Source organism: Clarias gariepinus, chromosome 12 (assembly GCF_024256425.1).
Source record: "Clarias gariepinus isolate MV-2021 ecotype Netherlands chromosome 12, CGAR_prim_01v2, whole genome shotgun sequence".
NCBI classification, from domain to species: domain Eukaryota; kingdom Metazoa; phylum Chordata; class Actinopteri; order Siluriformes; family Clariidae; genus Clarias; species Clarias gariepinus.
In genome coordinates, this window is record NC_071111.1 from 2,563,394 (window position 1) to 2,583,990 (window position 20,597).

At 36.4% G+C, this 20,597-nt stretch overlaps 1 protein-coding gene across 1 annotated transcript; it reads left to right on the top strand.

Annotated features, from left to right (window-relative positions):
- The first annotated feature begins 673 nt into the window (after window positions 1–673).
- On the top strand, window positions 674–14,717 carry LOC128533928 (scavenger receptor cysteine-rich type 1 protein M130-like). Its single transcript, XM_053508164.1, has 18 exons — window positions 674–884; window positions 3,522–3,839; window positions 3,951–4,265; window positions 4,350–4,670; window positions 4,773–5,102; window positions 5,180–5,485; window positions 5,662–5,727; window positions 6,078–6,392; window positions 6,577–6,642; window positions 6,734–6,850; window positions 6,933–7,031; window positions 9,398–9,460; window positions 9,762–9,827; window positions 9,938–10,015; window positions 10,136–10,198; window positions 10,298–10,360; window positions 13,675–13,734; window positions 14,444–14,717. Exons 1-18 carry the CDS (start codon window positions 674–676, stop codon window positions 14,557–14,559), a joined length of 2,973 nt encoding a protein of 990 aa, XP_053364139.1. The 3' UTR covers window positions 14,560–14,717.
- The last annotated feature ends 5,880 nt before the right edge of the window (window positions 14,718–20,597 follow it).

Genomic DNA, 20,597 nt, shown 5'->3' on the forward strand with positions numbered 1-20,597 from the left:
AGTAAAATATAACTTAGATTTCCAAAAATCATAGTTCATTCATGACTTAACAATGTTATTTATTTTTTTTTTTTTTACACAGGGCCAGGTAGGTTTGGACAGCCTTCTCCCTTTATAAATAAAATCGTCATTTAAAAACTACATTTTGTATTTATTCAGGTTATCTTTGTGTAGTATTAAAATTAGTTTGATTATTTCAATAATTTAAGTATTACAATACACAAAATGTACAAAATTCAGGAAAGGGGCAAATAATTTTTTATAGCACTGTATTAAAACATGATGGGATCTAAAGAAACATACTGTACACTATATCACTTTTTGTCCACAATTCACGATTTTGGATCAAATTCCTTAAGCCAATTATGATAATGACTAGTGACAGCAATTTGGTAGTATGCTGTATGCCAGGAAAAAAAAAACAACAAATGGTTGTAAAAATATTTTTATTGTGTGAAAGCTGATATAGATTACACATTTACATTTTATAAAATGAGTCCATGAGATCAAATGTCAGGGAAATACCTACCTGAAGAATAACTCTCTCTCTCTCTCTCTCTCTCTCTCTCCCTCAGACAGTGTGAGGTTGGTGAATGGTGGAAGTCACTGTGCTGGGAGAGTGGAGGTTCTTCATGATGATCAGTGGGGAACAGTGTGTGGTTCTGCCTGGGATATGAGAGATGCTGCAGTGGTGTGTAGAGAGCTAAACTGTGGGGAGGCTGTAAATGTGCGGTATAAAGCTCACTTTGGACGCGGTGCAGGAAAAATCTGGATGAATTATGTGCACTGTAAAGGAACCGAGTCAACACTGAAGAAGTGTATGTCAGCAGAGTGGGGAAAAAATACCTGTAGTCATGTTAGTGACGTTGGAGTCACCTGCTCAGGTAAACTTATTAATTTGTTACAGACTGGTCAGTAAGGTTTTGTTTAGTTTCTCTGGCACAGCAGCATAAATTTTACCAGCACCACTGTCTGATATGTGACAATATGATACACTATACTTTCTGTTTTGGCTTTAGATAATCAATTTAATAATCTATAAAATGCTATTCAGTATGTCAATATTTAAGAAGGATTCCAGCTGAAAAAATAAAATTTAATATATTAATTGTTGTTTATACTATTGTATTGTACCGGACTGTTGCCTACTCTCGGCAATTTAAAATAATTAATTAACTTATCTATTATTTTTGTTTTCTAAAATATTGGACTGTCCTCACTATCACTATCGTGTGTGTGTGTGTGTGTGTGTGTGTGTGTTTTAGGGTCCATTATGATTTACACATCCTATGTTACCTAAACTTTAAATATCTGTTTTGATAAAGGGGAGAATAAGGAGGAAGCCGTTACAGCTACACAGCAGTCGAGTATACTGACAGGTATAATATTAATTTATAGGAAATGTTCTGAAGGGTTTTACTTTTTAATGAAAGTAGATTTATTCAGACTGTTTTGATGCTGCTGTTACCAATGGTACAAAAGTATAAAAAATCGAACCATAAAATATGGCAGTGCAGAGGATGACACCTGTTATTATTGAAATATTGCATATTTTAATTGTGATTATTAGAGTATTGACTACTGTTACCTCCCAAATGTCAGACAGGTTCAGTATGCATGGAGCACAGTTAAACATTACCCACCACAATTTCACATGAGTATATCGCATTAACCCTATGGTCTCAACAATTTCAATGCAAAAGAAGAAACAGGGAGTGACATAAATAGGACTGGGTCTTACCACAGCAGCAGAGGCTAGTTTACTACAAACAGGCATCCTGACAATACACATGAGCACACACGACACCATCCATACAACACCTTAGGAGTTTTAACAGCACCAGGATCTCTGAAGAAACACCACAACCAGAAAATCTACTTCAGCCAACATCTCTCGTCCGCACAGTAGAGAAAGAAATATTAACATTAACAGTTCACAAAACAACAAAAAGGTGAAATTTGAGTACAACCAAACAATAATAATAATAAAACTTTAAATATCTTCAGACCAGGTTAGAAACACTTTTGTCCCATGCACTAAAGCTGGATCACATGGATAAGATTTGTGATAAAATTAAAATACTTAATTGAGCTGATGGTTAGAATCTAATGAGCTATTATTACTTACTCATGTGATTTTTGTGACATCTCTCTCTCTCTCTCTCTCTCTTTCTCTCTCTCTCACTCTCACACACACACACACACACACCACACACACACGGACACACGTACACACAGACAGTGTGAGGTTGGTGAATGGTGGAAGTCGCTGTGCTGGGAGAGTGGAGGTTCTTCATGATGGACAGTGGGGAACAGTGTGTCGTTCTGCCTGGGATATGAGAGATGCTGCAGTGGTGTGTAGAGAGCTGTACTGTGGGGAGGCTGTAGAGGCACTGCATTATGCTCAGTTTGGAGAAGGATCGGGACCAATCTGGATATACGATTTGTACTGCAGAGGATCCGAGTTGACATTAAACAATTGTAGCACACAAGGGGGACATTACTGTGGTCATGTTCATGATGTTGGCGTCATCTGTTCAGGTAAACTGCTGTATTTATTTGCAATAAAATACATTAGGACCATGCCTGAACTGACAATTGTTAATTATACCCATTAATGTACTGTATTTTAACAAAGTTTTGATTTTATCTTGTTTTACTTCATTTGGCAACTTTATAGAAGTGATTTTGTAATATTTAAAATTATTTAAATTGCAGAACATACGCTATAAGTAGAGATGTAACTTCATACATTTTTAGTGTGACTTCTGTACTCACACATTTTTGGGTCAGGTTTTATGCTTTACAAACTGTTTTTCATGGTAAATACTTCAGCAAAAACACAATATATAAATGCGTGGTACACTCATAAAAATAATCCCCTAGCAGCTATAAGGTTAAGGTTATATAGGTTTCCCTAGAACCTGATAACTGTTCATGTTCAGCATCAGTGAAAAGGACAATTAGCTGTAAATGACTTAAAGTAGGACATTATGACCAATACTGTAGACTGGAACCCATCTTCTTTTAGATGAATAGAGTGTATGTCCGTACTCTTCCACATGTAAGATTATTTTGGCTTATTTTCTAAATCCATCCCTTTTGATCCCACATCTGACTGTAATATTCAAGATCAATTGTATTGTTATTGTAAAATATTTATGACAAAATTCAAGTGCACTCCCTAAAACAGGACTCAAACGTTTTCTACAGACACACACACACACACACACACACACACAATCAATAAAATAAATAATAAATAAAAGTATTACAAATAGTAAAATACTTCAGTCATATAAATAAAGATGTGAGTATCCCAGTACACGTACCAAAAATACTATGATGTACATTATATTAATATAATATTCATGATATTATCATAATATTATCATATATGTATATATATTACCTCAACAAAATATTAACACGTAACATTGACATTTAGATTACAAAGGTTGCCTAACATGCAGATAGATTCTCACACTTATTTGGGTTTCTATTTGTGTGATAATACACAGGTCACAGTATAGCAAGACTAATTGGTGGTCCTCATCAGTGCTCTGGGAGAGTGGAGGTGCTTCATGTAAAGACCCGGTCCACAGTGTGTGATGCTGACTTTGACCAGCAGGATGCAGAGGTTGTGTGTCGAGAGCTGGACTGTGGGATTCCTGTGAAGGTGCTGGGATCAGCTGCTTTTGGCCGAGGGGAGGGTCAGGTGTGGACAGAGAAGCTTCAGTGTGGAGGAACTGAATCTGACATTACCTTCTGTACAACATCATCTTTACCCAAACACTCACACTGCTCCCATGACAACGATGTGGGATTAATATGTTCTGGTTAAGTACCATGATTTAACTTCTGTTTAAATAGAGACATACCTGTCAATCAAACTTTAAACTGTCTTTGTTAATGTTCCTCTTTCACTGAACTTTCGGCTGTTTGTTCAGGTCACACAGACGCGCGGCTGGTGAACGGACCGGACTCCTGTTCTGGTCGAGTGGAGCTCCAGTACCTCAGTGACTGGGGCACAGTTTGTGCTGTAAGCTGGGATATGAGAGCTGCAGATGTTCTCTGTGCACAGCTGGATTGTGGGAGTGCTGTGGCTGTGGTGGAGGTGGACTGGTTTGGGGAGGGGAGTGGCCACATCTGGGCTGATGTGTTTGATTGTCAGGGGAATGAGACACACCTATCACAATGTGGCATCTCATCATGGAGTCGAGCTGCATGCTCTCATGAACACGATGCTGGAGTCATCTGTAATGGTGAGATATTAACCTCACCTACACCACGTTAGTGAATAAACTCAGTGTTCATTAGAATATTTAAATGATGATCTTCTGTTTCAGGATCATCCATGGCGTTTCATGAGGGGCGAGTGCGGTTGTCTGGAGGGAGCGAGTGTCAGGGGGAGGTGGAGATTTATTTCAGGCAGGACTGGAGGATGGTTCTCCTGGACTCATGGAGTCTGTCTGAGGCATCTGTGCTCTGCAGACAGCTGGGCTGTGGCTCTGTGCTGAACTACCGCTCCTCTCCATCCACCACTGAACACAAACACATGTGTGTAACGGGTTTCAGCTGCTTTGGGAGTGAAGCTCATCTGGGAAACTGCAGCAGTGCACAACCTGTCAACTGCAGCTCCGGGGAACAGCTGCATATAACCTGCTCAGGTAAGCAGGTATTTTTCATTTTCTATTAAATATGGAGTAATTATATAAAATTGCTAAAATAGCTAAATTATTTAGACTTTAATATTTTGGGTCATACCACAGGTATCTTGAACCATGCCATCAGCTCCATCAGGCTGGTTGGTTCTGGGAGAGACTGTGCAGGAAGACTGGAGGTTTTCCACAGCGGCTCGTGGGGGACAGTGTGTGATGACTCGTGGGATATTGAGGATGCGCAGGTGGTGTGCAGACAGCTGCAGTGTGGAGTGGCCCTCAGTCCCCACATACCAGTCTGGTTTGGTCCTGGAACTGGGTCCATATGGCTGAATGAGGTGGAGTGTGAGGGGAACGAGACGTCCCTGTGGAACTGCAGATCTCAGCTGTGTGAAGAGGGGGAATGTGGACACCAGGAGGACGTAGGAGTCGTCTGCTCAGGTACAGTGTGATGACTGAGATTCAACCTGTAACAGGTTAAATATGGACAAGTTAAAAAATTGTTCTTCTCTCTCCAGAGTTTAAAGAGATACGACTCTCTGAGGGCTGTAAGGGGAATCTGGAAGTGTTCTACAATGGAACCTGGGGTAATGTGTGTTACAATCAGATGGATGATGAGACAGTAAACATGGTGTGTCGAGAGCTGAACTGTGGAAGACATGGCAGTCTGTCACCCACTGAAGCAAGAGTCAAATCTGCTCCTAACTGGCTGGATTATCTGAAGTGTAGGAAACACGACTCTAATCTGTGGCAGTGTCCATCTTCACCCTGGGGACAGAACACATGTGATAATAGTGATGAAGTGGCTCATATTACCTGCACAGGTGGGTGGAGTCAGACTTCTCTGGTTCTGTACATTGATATAAACTGCAGTGTTTCATTGTGAATAGTGTTTAACTAATGTTACTGAGATATGAAGTTAAAAGTCTGATAAAAGTCTGCTCTGAAAGATAAACCTGCTGTGTAACATTTCATTAATGTGTGTATTTTATTACTGCAGATGATGAAGAGTCTCTACGTACACAAGAAAAGTGCTCTTCACTTCCCTCTCAGAAACACTGCGCAAGTAAGGAAACATAAGGAAAAGCTTTTAGTGCTGTTCTTCATTTGAAATTTGTTACTGACAGAGGGGGGATATTTCTTCTCCTATATTTGTTTATTTAATGCAGAGAACTATATTGAATCATCCTGAGGTCATTACTCTCCATCACATTTTATGAAAATCAAAGCAACAGATGTAAAATCAGTAAACAGAATCCAAAGCTGATCTTCCTGCTTTAAATCGTTTCATCAGAAGGGAAATTAAATAATTTCTAACCGGTTATATTTTCAGAATGTTTATAAATTGTTGGTATGAAAATCTTTATATAAAATACTTTTGTTAAACTCAGCCCATGTGTGATGTGTGTGATGTAGAGCACTGGTCTCTCAGGCTGAGTGGAGGAAAGGGAAGCTGCTCTGGGAGGTTGGAGGTGTATCATAACGCTACGTGGGGCTCCGTTTGTGACGATCAGTGGAACATCAGTAACGCTCAGGTGGTGTGCAGACAGCTGGGCTGTGGCTCGGTGCTGAGTGCTGATAGGAATGTTAGCTTTGGTCCTGGTGAAGGGACTATCTGGCTGAACAGAGTGAAGTGTCGAGGGGATGAGATTCACCTGTGGGACTGTCATCATTCCCTGAAGAAACACACTGACTGCTCTCATGCTGTAGTCACCTGTGCAGGTCAGAGGGGTGTGCTAACTTTTCAGCTTTCTCTCTCCACTCACTACACTTTTCTCACAGGGTTAAGACTTGATAACTTTTATTTATAATCTTAGATGTTAGCTTGATGTTAGCTTGAAAGCTCAGCATGTCAGAAACCTGATCTAGTGAGAGTGTATTTTTAATGCATTAGTTTTTTTGTCTGCAAATACAGACATATCCACAGTGTCCACTACTACACCCACCACCACCACCACCACTACAACCACCACCACATCAGGTATGTATATTTGTTACAATACAATATTTGTTACTGTTCACTATTTTTTTCTTATCAAGATCCTCTTCTGTGTTTTTGACTTCAGGAAGAGGCGCTTCAAATACCCCACCCACCCCTCCACTGGTTCTCTTTGTGTTGGGAACGCTGCTCTTCCTGGCCTTAGTGCTTCTGGTGGTACTGTTTTACCAGAACAGAGTGCTCAGGAGAGGTACCACACATTCACACAGTTTATTTTCTCTACAACACCAGTTATTATTATTATTATTATTATTATTATTCTGCACTCCCAGTTGTCTCTAAGACGAGGCGTAAGACTCAGCCTGAGGCAGTCTATGAGGAGATCAACCACAGATACATCACTAGAAGAATCACGAGCTCCACTCAAAGAGGTGAGTGATATGTGGACTGTTCTACATCACACTTATTGTATTCCATTTAAACTTGGAGCTGAAATTCACTGCATGCAAATGATCAAATCACTCAATACTAAATACACCCCTCAATACAAACTCAGTGATTAAAGCAAGATTTTACCCCAAATCCAGTCTGATTTATTTATTTACAAAAATATTAACAAAAATAAGTGAAATGAGTGTGAGAGGAAATGTGCAGTTAGAGTACATGTGGTCAGTGGAGGATTAAGACATTGGTGAAATGGGCAGTCATGGGTCTCACATTAGTGTGAGAGAAAAGGATGCAGAGGATAGGGTTAGATGGAGGCAGATAATTCGCTGTGGCGACCCCTAAAAGGGAACAGCTGAAAGATAAAGAAGAAGAAGGGCAGTCATGGGCAGGGTGGCATCTTGCAGGGAGGCAGTACAGAGTGTGTGGCTAAAAAAGTAAATAAAATTGTAGAGGGATGATAACATTTGCACAAACAGTTTTCACATCAGAATAAACACATCTAATTTTGTACAACATTGTAATTAGTAAAATCACTCACACTACGAAATGCTACAGAATAAACCTCAAATTAATTCATAATACTTAGTATTTACTGTAGTGTATAGTTTCTCTCTCTCTCTCTCTCTCACACACACACACACACACACACACACACCACACACACACACACACACACACACTGTGTACTGAAAAGCTCAGAGTGAATGAAGCTCCTCTTGTTCTGTGGATTTTAAACACACACATCTCATCCTGCACAATGTCTGACAATATTCTTCCACAGCATTAATAATATGTGGCCTGTTACACACACAGCTGTCCTTATTACACACATTCAGTATAAAGTGTTTATGGGGACATTTAATAATCACCATGGTTTATGAGGACTCACCTTTCTGAACATCCGACCAGTAAAATATATGTTGCATAAACACAGATGGACACTCACACACACACACACACACACACACACACACACACACACACACACACTCATAAAACAAGCATAAGGCAGATATAAGTGGATGCACCTGCACAGGAAAGCTCTCTCTCTCTCACACACACACACACACACACACACACTTGCACTAAATCAGAACTGTTAATAGATGTTTATCAGCAGAATTCTGTCTCAGTGCCGGATCTAGTGTGTGTGGCAAATCTCCCCTTCAGAACGCTGACAAAAAATAATTAATAAATAAAAACACTCTTGCTTTAAAACTTTTTTAACTTTTTCAATCAATTGGAACAAAACAAAATAATTATCATAACCTTTATATAAAAAATGCAATTTTATGTAGTCAAGCAGAATAATAACACAAGTTAATAAACACAAGTGTGATTAAAGTCTATTTTATTACATACATGATATTACACTCATAAAGTGATGACAGCTGCATTATTATTATTATTATTATTATTATTATTATTATAAAACTTACAAACCGGATTCCAAAAAAGTTGGGATACTATACAAATCGTGAATAAAAACTGAATGCAATGATGTGGAGGTGCCAACTTCTAATATTTTATTCAGAATAGAACATAAGACACGGAACAGAAGTTTATCATTTTAAGGGAAAAATATGTTGATTAAAAATTTCATGGTGTCATATATATGTGTATATGTGCATGTGTGTGTGTATAAGAAAAAACGTAAATTTATCTTTATTGTTTCACAATAAAGTGTGTTTAAAACCTCAAACCTCTCTCTCTCTCTCTCTTTCATACACACTCACACACACACACACACACACTCTCTCTCTCTCCCTCACACACACACCCAGCAGACACACACACACACACACAGTCCAGTTACAGTATAAATGTAAAATCCCAGAGAAACACACTCTAGTTCCCCCATAGTGCCGTTTTGATTGTTGGATTTTTGCTTCAGAATATTTCCGACCCCGGCTGGTTGTATGGATAGTTTTTGATGAATTTTGTTAGACCTGGTGGTTCTAGTGTGTATGGTGTCCTGGGGGAACTCACCTTCAGCACCGCCAGAAAGAAAGAAAGGAAGAAAGAAAGAGATAAATAGAGAGATAAATATCTGCCAATGTGGCCACTGGACAGAAAGACTGTCTGTTATGAACTGATAAAACTCCAAATGTTAAATATCATACGTCTGAAAAAGGCCTCTGTGTGTGTGCGTGTGAGCGTGCATGCAAGAGTGCAGGCTTTCCTGTGCAGGTGCATCTCCCCCCCCCCAACTTACACCCGGTCTGTGTGTGTGACTTTTGGCGAATGTTCAAACACTTTACAATGGTTGTGTTTTTTTCCTGAATTAGAGTTCATAAAAGGCTGTGTGTGTGTGTGTGTGTCTGATGCCTGTCCTGCTCTCCTCTAACAGGAAGTCTCCTCTCTGAAGAACAGCATTCTGGGTATGAGCATGTGGATGATGAGCTTCTCTCAGGTAAAAAAGGCCAGAGTGTGAGTTTGTCTGACTCCATTAACTGAAAGATATTCGAATTGCAATTAAAGATGAGAAATGACTAAATGTGTCCTTTCTGAGATGTGATTATGATGTATTGTATAGAAGAATTACAGTAACTCCAGTGTTTTAATGCTGACACATGAGATCTCACAATCAACCTTATCTTACTTTAAGCTTCTGAAATCCCTCTTATCACATTTATCAAAGCTTCTTTGGATGAGGATTTTATTGAGTATAAATGTGTTTAAAAGCCCAAACACACAAACTCTTCTTTTTCCAGTAAAGTCTGGGATTGGAGAAAAGGCTGAGTATTATGATGATGTCATCGACACCAGTGACTTCATAAGTGGGTGCAGTTGTTAACTGATCAGATAAATTGAGTGACTTGACATTAAACCATGAGGTCAGAATGTGATGGAGCTGTTTGTACAGAGCCTCTGCTTTTATTTCATTTAGGTGATACAGGAAGAGTTGAGCCACCAGAGGACTACGATGATGCCGTCACTGCTGGACCCATCGCTGATAACGTGGAGGGTGTGCTTCTGTTTTTGAATTTGTTTTAGAGAGCACACACACACACACACACATCCACAGTGTACAAACTGCCACTTCAGTAAACTTTAAATCTCTTTAAATCTCTGTGTTTTGGTGTAGAGGATGAAGCTGAGAATTATGATGAGGCCATTACAGCTGATCAGAAGTCAGTTATACTGACAGGTATGATAATAATGTGACAGTGTTGCATCCACAAGCATCCAAATGATCATTAATGACATTCATGTGGATTTAATAGCTTTTATCTCTACATTCTGACAGAGGACGTGTCCGAGAACTATGATGATGCAGTTACGGCTGAAACAAACACAAACATCACCACAGGTCAGGGAGTTTCTCTGTTATTAAAAAAATCCCCTTAAACATTTCTATAATAAACTTTAGACAATGTGCTGCTGAATTCTGCATTCTGATTGATGTTGATTAATTTTCTATAACAGCAGCTCTGACATACTGCAGCTGTAAAGCACTCGTTCTACTACATTATGGTTTCTATAGTAACAGCTCATCCACAGGGACGTGTACAGCAGACGCTCCACATTAACTGATGAAAAACAAACAACAAAAAAGTCTTGCTATAAGTGTAGTAAAGTGTAGCTCCAAGAGCTCACAGTGCTGAGACGCTAAATGCTGATTAACATCAACATCTCGTCTGCTGCATTTGACAGAAGTCACACTCACATCTAAAAGAACTCAACAATTCATAATGTGGGGAATTAATTTATGCATTTCATTTTAAATAAATCACACATGACTTTTATTTTTAACATAAAGTTTAATTAAGCTCTATTTTTTACCTTCTTATGATATATTCAGTATTTTTTTTATAATGCTGCTGCGATACAAGTCACACCCACATCTAAAACAATTCAGAAGTAAATGTAATTATTGTCATTAATAAAATTACTTCTGTCTATCATTATATCTTACAGTCCTTAAATGAATTTGTTTAAATACTAATGGTTTAATACCATTTTCCATTAATTAATTATTAGAATTAGTGCCCCATCTGCTGTGTAGCCCACAAGTGGCACCATCACGTTCTATAGAGTAGACCAGCTTCAGAAGGTTCTAGGTTTGGCAAGAGCCAAGAGTTAAGTGATGCACTGAGTCAGAAACCCAGGACACAGTAGTAAAATTTAACTATTTATATTTACTAATTAAGGGTGTGTATGGTTAACAAACATCACAAAGGGAATGCAATTTACACCACAATATTTTTAAAGAGAACTCTAGTGATGCATTCAATATGTAACTAAAATAAATTAAAAAAAAATAAATAAAAGAGTGCGCATATAAAGAAAATAAAACCGACCCGGGTCTACTAGAGTCTTAGTGCTCCACTTTAGATCATCACACGAATTTCCATTCGGTTCGTTATTGTGTGTGGACACAATCCTTCCTACCGCACTTGAAGATCAATCAACTTGATAGTATCTTATGGGCTCGTCATCCATGACAGGGAAAAGTAATCCAAGGAATCAATTCGAAAAGGTTCTGGGTCCAGTCTCGACTAAAAACCTGACCTATAGATATGGTCAGAATCCCCAAAATCAATTCACCAATTAAATATTACAATGGCTTATGGCACTGGTTGAACTACTGACAACAAAGTAAAATGCAATAAAAAACATAAAATATCATAAAGCTTAGGTTAAATAATAATAATATAAATCATTCACAACAGTAATACAATGTGACGTAGATGTACATCACTCAGAAAAATAGATGCCACATGTTATCATTAACACCGGTGACATTAAACACGTGGCTTAGCATCGGACAATTAGCTTAGCAACTAGCAAGTCTCCAGGCTGCTGTCCACGCTAGAGCAATACAAACCAGTAGACTGTTAACATGTTAGACCCTCACTGTTGCACTCATCAGATAAATGTCATCACATTTAACTCCAGGAACAATTTGCTATGATTTGCTCCTAATCGTGAGGGAAAAAACACAAATCCATTCGCTTCTTCAAGTCTAGAAAGTTCCAGCGCTGCGCGCGCGTTCTTTTGACCTTTCACCCAATAGGGACAGACAACCAGCTGGGACAAACCATTTAGTAAATAACCACAGGGGGGATCTTTAGAAACAACTGATTTCAGGACAAACCACATGCTTGCACGGGGGGATTTCAGAGTCTGTCTATTTGTCTACTTCCATCTTTCACTGTCATAATCAAAACCTTTATTAGTTTGGATTCTTTAATATTACTTTAATATAATTATTATTTTCCATCATTTTAGTAACCAGTCTATAATTTTCTTATGGCTAATTATGAACACTGGGTTACAGCTGCATTTAATATAAGCCACACCCACATCTAAAACAATTCAGCAAAATGTATTTTACATAATGAATTAAGCAATTTAACAATATTTTTAATCTTAAAAATCTACATTAATATTACTGAACAATAATTAATTAAATAATATTTAATGGCTTTTTATTTAATCTATTCTCTGTAACATATAATTATTAATTTCTACAAAAGTATCACTTGAGCAAATCCAAACTAAATTTAAAAATGCTGATGAAAAGAAACAACAAGTTTTAATTTTAAGGCCTTAAATGAGATTGACATGAAAAGCCTGGCAGTACCACCTACTGGCCCAGAGTGGTACTGCAACAGAGGAAGGGAAATACACATGAGCTCCATATATGTACATATAGCACTTACACTCATGTAATATTAATATTAAGTATTAATAGTAATAAAAATGTTAATAGTAAATATTTAAATTTTTAATTGGAAAGGATTTAAATATGAAAAATTAATTTAATGTAATTTAAATATGTGATATATAATAAAAAAATATTAATTAAATAATTAATACATTTCTGCATTTATTAATTTAATGTGAATAGCACCTAGTGGTCACATTGAATAGAAAGTTTCAATTTATGTATAAATTTTTAATTAATAGAAATCATTAATGCATTAGTTTTCCAATGAATCTGAATGTGACGAGGACATAAAAATTCAATCTTGGCTGTTTGATTTTAACATCACAATCTACAACTAAACAAATTAAGAATGTTGCCTTAAAATACATTTTTAATATTTACAATATTTTTACAAAAAAATTAATACATACATGAGTTAATCAACTAATAAATAATCATGTAGATAAGGGCTAAAATTCCATCTTATAAAGAGTGATATAATTTCTTCTCCTCTTACTGCAGTAAAGCTCCAGCAGGCGACTTCATCAGCTCTCACCTCCATATCTCAGTGGTTATAGTGGAGTCTCTGGCTAGTAGCTTTCACACACTAATGGGAAAATGCACCGTTCCTATTGGTTAATCCTTTTTCTCACTACAGCAGCTGGTAGACAATAAATATATATATATAATTTAATAATAATTTAATTAATTAATAAAAATTTTAATAATTTAATAGTGCATATATTTAAATAGTTACTTTTAGCTCCTCACATGCATGGAATCCTATAATAATTTATAGTTAATATGTAACTTAAAATATATAAGTTAATATGTAATAGTTTATATATTTAAATTATTTCTGTTATTTTTATTTTTCATATAAACGTCGTGTTCTACTCAGTAACTCAGTATTTTACTATAAGATCAACACACACACTGGTTTATTACTTCTTCATTTATTTGTTGATTAGACAATCCAGAAGATTATGATGATGTCATCACTGAGGAACAGGATGGAGGAGAGACAGAAGGTGAGTGACTTCTTGTTTATTCTGTAATGTACATAAGTGCACAGGCAGCAAAGTCAAAGATTAGATTATATATGATTAGATTATATATGATTAGATTATATATGGTATATAATAAATATCAACTTTCAGAAGAGTTTTTAGAACAAATGTTCTCTCTGTTCTGTCATTTAACAAGTGCATTTATCAAAGAGTTTAGATAAGACCTACTGTAAATATTACCTGTGATATATAATATAAACATCAGCTGACTGTTTTTAGAACAAATCTCTGTTCTGTCATTTAACAAGTGCAGCCAGATTTATTACACACTTTAGATAAGACCTGTATATTTATGGCTCTTTTACTTCCACATTTTTATAAACACAATCTTGTAAGGACTGGAATCTATTTATTCCAAACATTTAACAGGAAAATAGAAATGTAATACTATATAAAATGTATTATTGTTTTGTAGCATTTCTACAGTTGAATCAGTTTGTAAAATGATGTGAAATTTGATGGACATCTCTATCACATCTTATACACATGGCCTGTGTTAATATTAAGAAAACTCATCTGATAAATGTCCTCTATTCTCTTCATTTATTGTTTAAAGATCAAAGAAATTCTACATAGTGCATCATTTACTGTATTTGAAGGTTTTACAAAACAATGACTATTAATCCAATACAAAGGAGATATTAAAGAGGTAAATGTGTTTATTTTACAGAATATGATGAGGTGGAGGAGAAATCTCAGAAAGACAGGGACCATGTGACTGAGACACGCCCCCAAAGGCCTTTTCTCAGGAAATTACATTTCAACTTTTATAAACACAAACAATGATTTGATTCTACTTCCAATAATTTCATGCATTCTGAACCATGTTCATTTTCTCACCTTGTTATTAGCAAATAGATTAGGGAGAGTTAAATCAGCTCCATTATTACTGAACCAAATGTTTCCAGCTTTCCTTTTACAACACATTTCTGACAATTCATCTGAATATCTTGTCTTTGGAAACAATATGCAAGCAATATATACGTCTAGGTTTCATGCTGTGTGTTTAACTATAAAACATATCATTGAAATGAATGTTTTGTTGCAGTCTCTATTAGGGAGCTGTGTATGTTGGAAGTTTCATTACGGATTCTCAGATTTTCATGTGAAATTCTCAGGTTTCCTTCAAACTCTCCAATTTCTTTCCTTATTCTCAGGATTTTGTTTAATAATCTAATATTTCTTTAATATTTTCAGATGTTTGTTTCGTGATCTCAGGTTTTATTCAATATTCTCACTTTTTAATGAGTGACGGCTCGTTAATTTTAATGTTACATCTTAATAAACAATATACAAGTAAAGGTGACTTTTTAGCCTCGCAGAATGAGAACAATTCAATATTTTGCATTATGCAGAGTTTTATTCGCTTTTTCTCCTATTGTGTAACAATCATCTATTTTTATACAATTAATGAAATGAAAGTGTTTTAATGTTTATTATTTTTGTATATTGTGATGATCTGTGTTTGAGTTGAGTAAATCACATGCAGGGAAAAATTAATATCACACAAGTGTATACTGCTCTACTGCACCATGTTTATGTTTTTATTGTGTTTATTTTAGGACTTTTTTGGAATTACAAATCAAATGTCACTGTAAAGATAAATAAAGACAATAAAGATTCTATTCTATTCTCAGAAACACACACATAAATACACAAACTCACATAATAAAAACATTTATATTCTTTTAAAATAAAACAGAATTAAACACACGATGAGGACTTACATTAACACCAACATTACACACATCATAACTCCAGATATAAACACTATTATTCATGGGTTCATATATCATGGAATTTATTCTTTCATAGTTAATGATAACTCTAACATTATAGTATTTGCTATTTTATTATTAATAATAACAATAATTCTGCTTCTTATTATTAATCAGTTGCCTAATTACAGCGCCCTCAGCAGGTCAACTGCAACAAAAAGTTTCCCTAAACTGAGGTGATTTACTGCCATCTAGTGGATGAAATATGCTATTAAAATCCACATCATATATTTTAAGAAATGATAATTAATTTGTAAACTAAGTATTGATAATTATGATGTTATAATCCAGGCTAAATGTATTTGTGTATGTAAATGTATGTAAGTTAAAAAAAATAGTCAGTCCATGTGCTGGTTGTCCCCAGTCACAGGTGCAGACAGACACTTATCGTGTGTCAGAACAGTGGACCTTGAGGAGGTGGATGTGTGTAAGGGAGAGTGCACACCCAAGAGTCAGCTCCCTTGTGATGAGACAGTTTTCGATGTCTGTGTCTTACTAATGCAGGAGAATGGATGCGATGATCCGACAGATGCTTTTGAAGCTGCAGAGCTATACACCTCACTGATACTTGAAAATATCTAAAGATAGGCTGTAGTTGTCCCCATTTATCAGTTGCTCTGCTGTGTACTCATTATTACATGGTGTTACTGGTGTCTTAATGTATAATAATAATTCAAACTGGAATATCATTTTTTTTTCTCCTGATACATTTATAAATAATAAAGTAGACCTAACAATGGTTATAAAATTATTGCAATATTCTGATTATATAGCAGAGACATTATTCAAATCTCATGTGGTGTAGTCTAATTCCACCTCAAAAACTGTTATTAAAACACATCCGCAAGTATTAGTGAGGTATTGCCCAGCCTTGTCACAAAATGTAACACACCTACCCTTCACTCTTCGTCAGATCAGGTATAACTATGGGTTTATGTATATTGTTGTCTTAAGTGACCTGCATTATACAAAATAGTTTTCATTTAACAAAACATATTTTCCTGCAGCTTCTTTCCAATAAACATTTATTGAACGTAATTGTGCCTCTTTTATCCTAATAAAAGCATATATACAGCAGTCTGTGTACGTGAGAATTGTTCAGGCTGAATTGCACATGTACTGTAAACAATACATAAACCTATTTACATGAATACCTAACAGTTCTGCAAGAGAAAACAGTGCAGTACATACGTACATTAAGAAACTACAAAAACTAAATATTTCAAAAAGTAAAACTTAGAAATAAGTTGGTCAATTATTTTCACAGTATAACAAAACCTTTTTGTAGCAGTTTCAACTTTTAGTTTGTTTAAAAGAAAAATATGTGCTGTATATAAACACCACCAAAATAATAACACAGATAAAAAGGTCAAACTAAATGTAATTGCCTGTAAAATTATCTCTAAAACAAACAAGGGCAAATGAGAGAACACAAGAGCTGAACGTGAGCTACACAATGTCCATAATCCATATGTTGCTTTCCAACACTGAATTGAATTCAGACCGAAAGGCTGGGAAGCTGTCATAGCAGTCAGGCATCTCTAGAACCCTTCCACATGTGTGTCCAACAGGCCTTCTTGTGAATTTGGACATGTTTGTAAACATGATCTCAATTCTGTCAGAAGTGACCATCACTTCCTGTGGTGAACCTTAGAAACTTGCCAAGTTTCTCCTCATCTTACTCCCTGATGTACCTTTTAAGGTGGTTCTGAACCTCTCTTTGCTTTGGCGCCATCACAGGGAACTGAAGGAGTCCCTGTACTTTCTTAGGAGATGGTTTAAAGTTGTCATACTGTACATCTTCTAAAGCTCATTGTGGTTAAAGGTGATATTTGGCTGCATCACCTCCTTCCAGCAGTCTATCACATACATTGGCTTTTGCACAAGCTCTTTGTGTGCAATCTCCATCAGGATGTCTTTGAGTGTCTCAGCTGCAACTCTTTTTCGGCATTCATAGTTGTCCAAGACCTCTAGTAGCTCATCAGTATCAACAGTGGAAAAATCTTTGAGAGCCCTCTGAAGGATGTCATGATCTTGACAACTTACAAAATGCATGAAGGTTTTAAGTAAGTTACTGCACACTGATCCATACAAGATTGCTTCCATAAGGGGGAGAGCTAGCTTGATTGGTAGGTATTGACATGTTTGGTAACCTTTCACCAGAATTCTGCCAATGACCTTCCAGGTTTCATAACTGAAGTCATGCCTAATGAAAGGGACTTTCACTGTTGTTCCTACTGTACAGCGATCATAAAATTACCGCCAAAAAGAACAATACGCATCTCTAACAGCACCATTTTCCTCTGTATTATCAGGAAGTAATCTTTTTATAATCAAGGGTTGTTTAAGCACTGCTGGATCAAAGAATTCCTTTATCATTTCATTTAGGCAGTTGCCATGATGTACAGTATGGTTACTATCTTCAGCAGTCTAGATGTGGAGAGTGGCTGTTGTGGAAGTGCTTCACTAGAAACATGTGACATGGGGGGAGGGGGTGGCTGTTGTGGAAGTCCTTCACCAGACACATGTGACATGGAGGGTGGCTGTTGTCATATACCTATAATAAGGGGCTGTGACTAATAATAAGGGGCTGTCCAGTTTCCCACCTTCCATGACAATATTTGAGGATTCATCATTTTGCTCATATAGCAGGAAGTTATGCTGTTCCTGAAAATCATCACCACTCTGTTGACCAACATCATCCTCTTTCTCCATATCATCAGCATCCAGCTGCAGATTATCTTGATCGTCATCATCGTTTAACTTTTCTACCTCATCATTGTCTTCTGTTTCATCTGTGTCACTATCACTTTGTAACTGCTCCTTGGGAAAAGTAGCAATATAGACACATAGCCTGGCTATGCAGAGAGTATCATAAATTAATCCAATGGTTACATCCTCATTGACTTGATTTTGTTTATAATCCCACACTTCAAAGTTGAAATCTGTTTCATGCCCTTTGGTTGACATTCCATTTGGGAAGAAGAGATTCTTTCCTTTTTGTAAGACAGTATCCATGCCACATTTTACTCCAATCACTATTGTTCTTGTGCCTCCTCCTTGTTTTACTTTCACTTGCTTTAATTGTCCATTCTCACTGTGCAGCCACCCTATTTCAATTTTGCGATGAGTAGCTTTCCCTTTCTTTATTGGAGGACAATTGGGCAATTTTTAATTGCAAACAGCTGCAATTCATTACAGGTAACATCGACATGGTCAGGAATTTATGTTGAGTTTGTCAATAACTTTTGTTTATTTTTTATACATTTCAGGTAATAAATAAATATTAGCAAACATCCTCTTAATAAGATAGTTTGTCAAATGATTTTCTGTTAGCCTAGATAAATAGGTTTGATTATGAAATTGGATTTAATAGTTATATATTGCAGTTTAAATTGCAATTTTAATGTGTGTCAAATAATTGCAATGTGATTTTTCTTTTAATCATAGAGTCCTAAAACTGACGGTACGTTCCTGACATGCACTAACGTCTCTAAGCTACACTAATCTCAGAGTTAATCTTTGTAATGTTATTTATACTGCAAAGTGCTATATAATGAGTCCATCCTGATAAACCAAACATTTATTTCACATATTAGTACCTTTTCCTCCTCCAGACAGCTGATTACATCTTCAGTGACATTGTGTTAACGTAAATAATCAGAGACCGTGATGACTCTATACATTGGCAGTGCTGTGAAGAACAAATACAGTAATCAATATCCAACATCTGAAAGAGTTGCTTTTGTAAAGTTAGCACAATATAATATATGCCAATGATTAAATATGGCTTGGTTTGTTCTTATAAAATCATTCACTATTACTGGTCCTATGTAAACATTATCTGGCAGGATATGGAGAGCTACTAGAGGCCATGGCTTTTATTATTGAGAAGCTTTGCACTGCGTTACAGTGATGATGAATGTCCTTTTAGAAAAGAAAAAAAAGCTTGGAGTAAATTGTATAAAACAGATCTGCTTTCATCCTCTCCTATGAAGAAATCTTTACAAAGCCTTCATCATATCATAGGTTTAAATTAGTTTCATAAACCAGTTCTGCTTGCATTAAAATAACACAAATCTATAAATCTCCTTGATATTTAATACCATGTACAGTTTGCAACGACATCCTCATTAGTACATATGAATATACATGATTATACAGTGAGATTCCTGATTTGGAAAATAACTTGAGGTGCACTTTGGCATGTCACATTAAGTCCAAGGAAGATCCCAGAGCACAGAATGGGTGCTGATCAAGTGGGTCAGTCTGAGAGGAAAAAAATAGGGATCAAACAGTACCTGAAGCACGATGGACAATGTTTAAACAATGTAAGAAACAAAGATAATCAGACCAATCGAAATAATCGATTCATCACTCCAAATCAATAGAGAACACAAACAGGCCACATAAAACTTAAACAAGGGTTACAAACACACAAGCATGGCCACTACCAGGCAGAATACATGCACAACACATGCACAAATACACACTTTAGCTATGAAAGAAGTGAACCCAAAAGTCACCTGTTCTTTAGCCTGGGTTACAGAACCAATATACCACTGTATCAGTCATACTGACTGAGACTGAAAGCTACTGACAACCGAACAAGTTTACAGGGTTGTTAACATTCAGGCGTTTCACTAACTTTACCTTGCAGGTGATCAATATACTTTACCATGAGGTTATATATCTAACTAGTGCTGCACTTCCGAGGTTACCTACCAATTTCATTTATTTTACTGTGTAAACTTACCTGATGCAGCCATGGTTCCCCTGCACTCTGGTGTGTGTGTGTGTGTGTGTGTGTGTGTGAGGGGTATCCTTCAGATAGAAAAGGCTTCAGTTTAGTGTTTTTTTTTTTTTCTCACGAATTCTTTTAGTTTTTTTCTCGTAATTTCGAAGTTTTAAACTCGGACATTCCCTGCTCCTCCCCTTCCAAGTCTCTTATTATTATTATTATTATTATTATTATTTTTATCCCATCTTGGCTCTAACACTCCGTCGTACCTCCCACTGTCTAGAACATTCTGTAGAGCTCCAGAA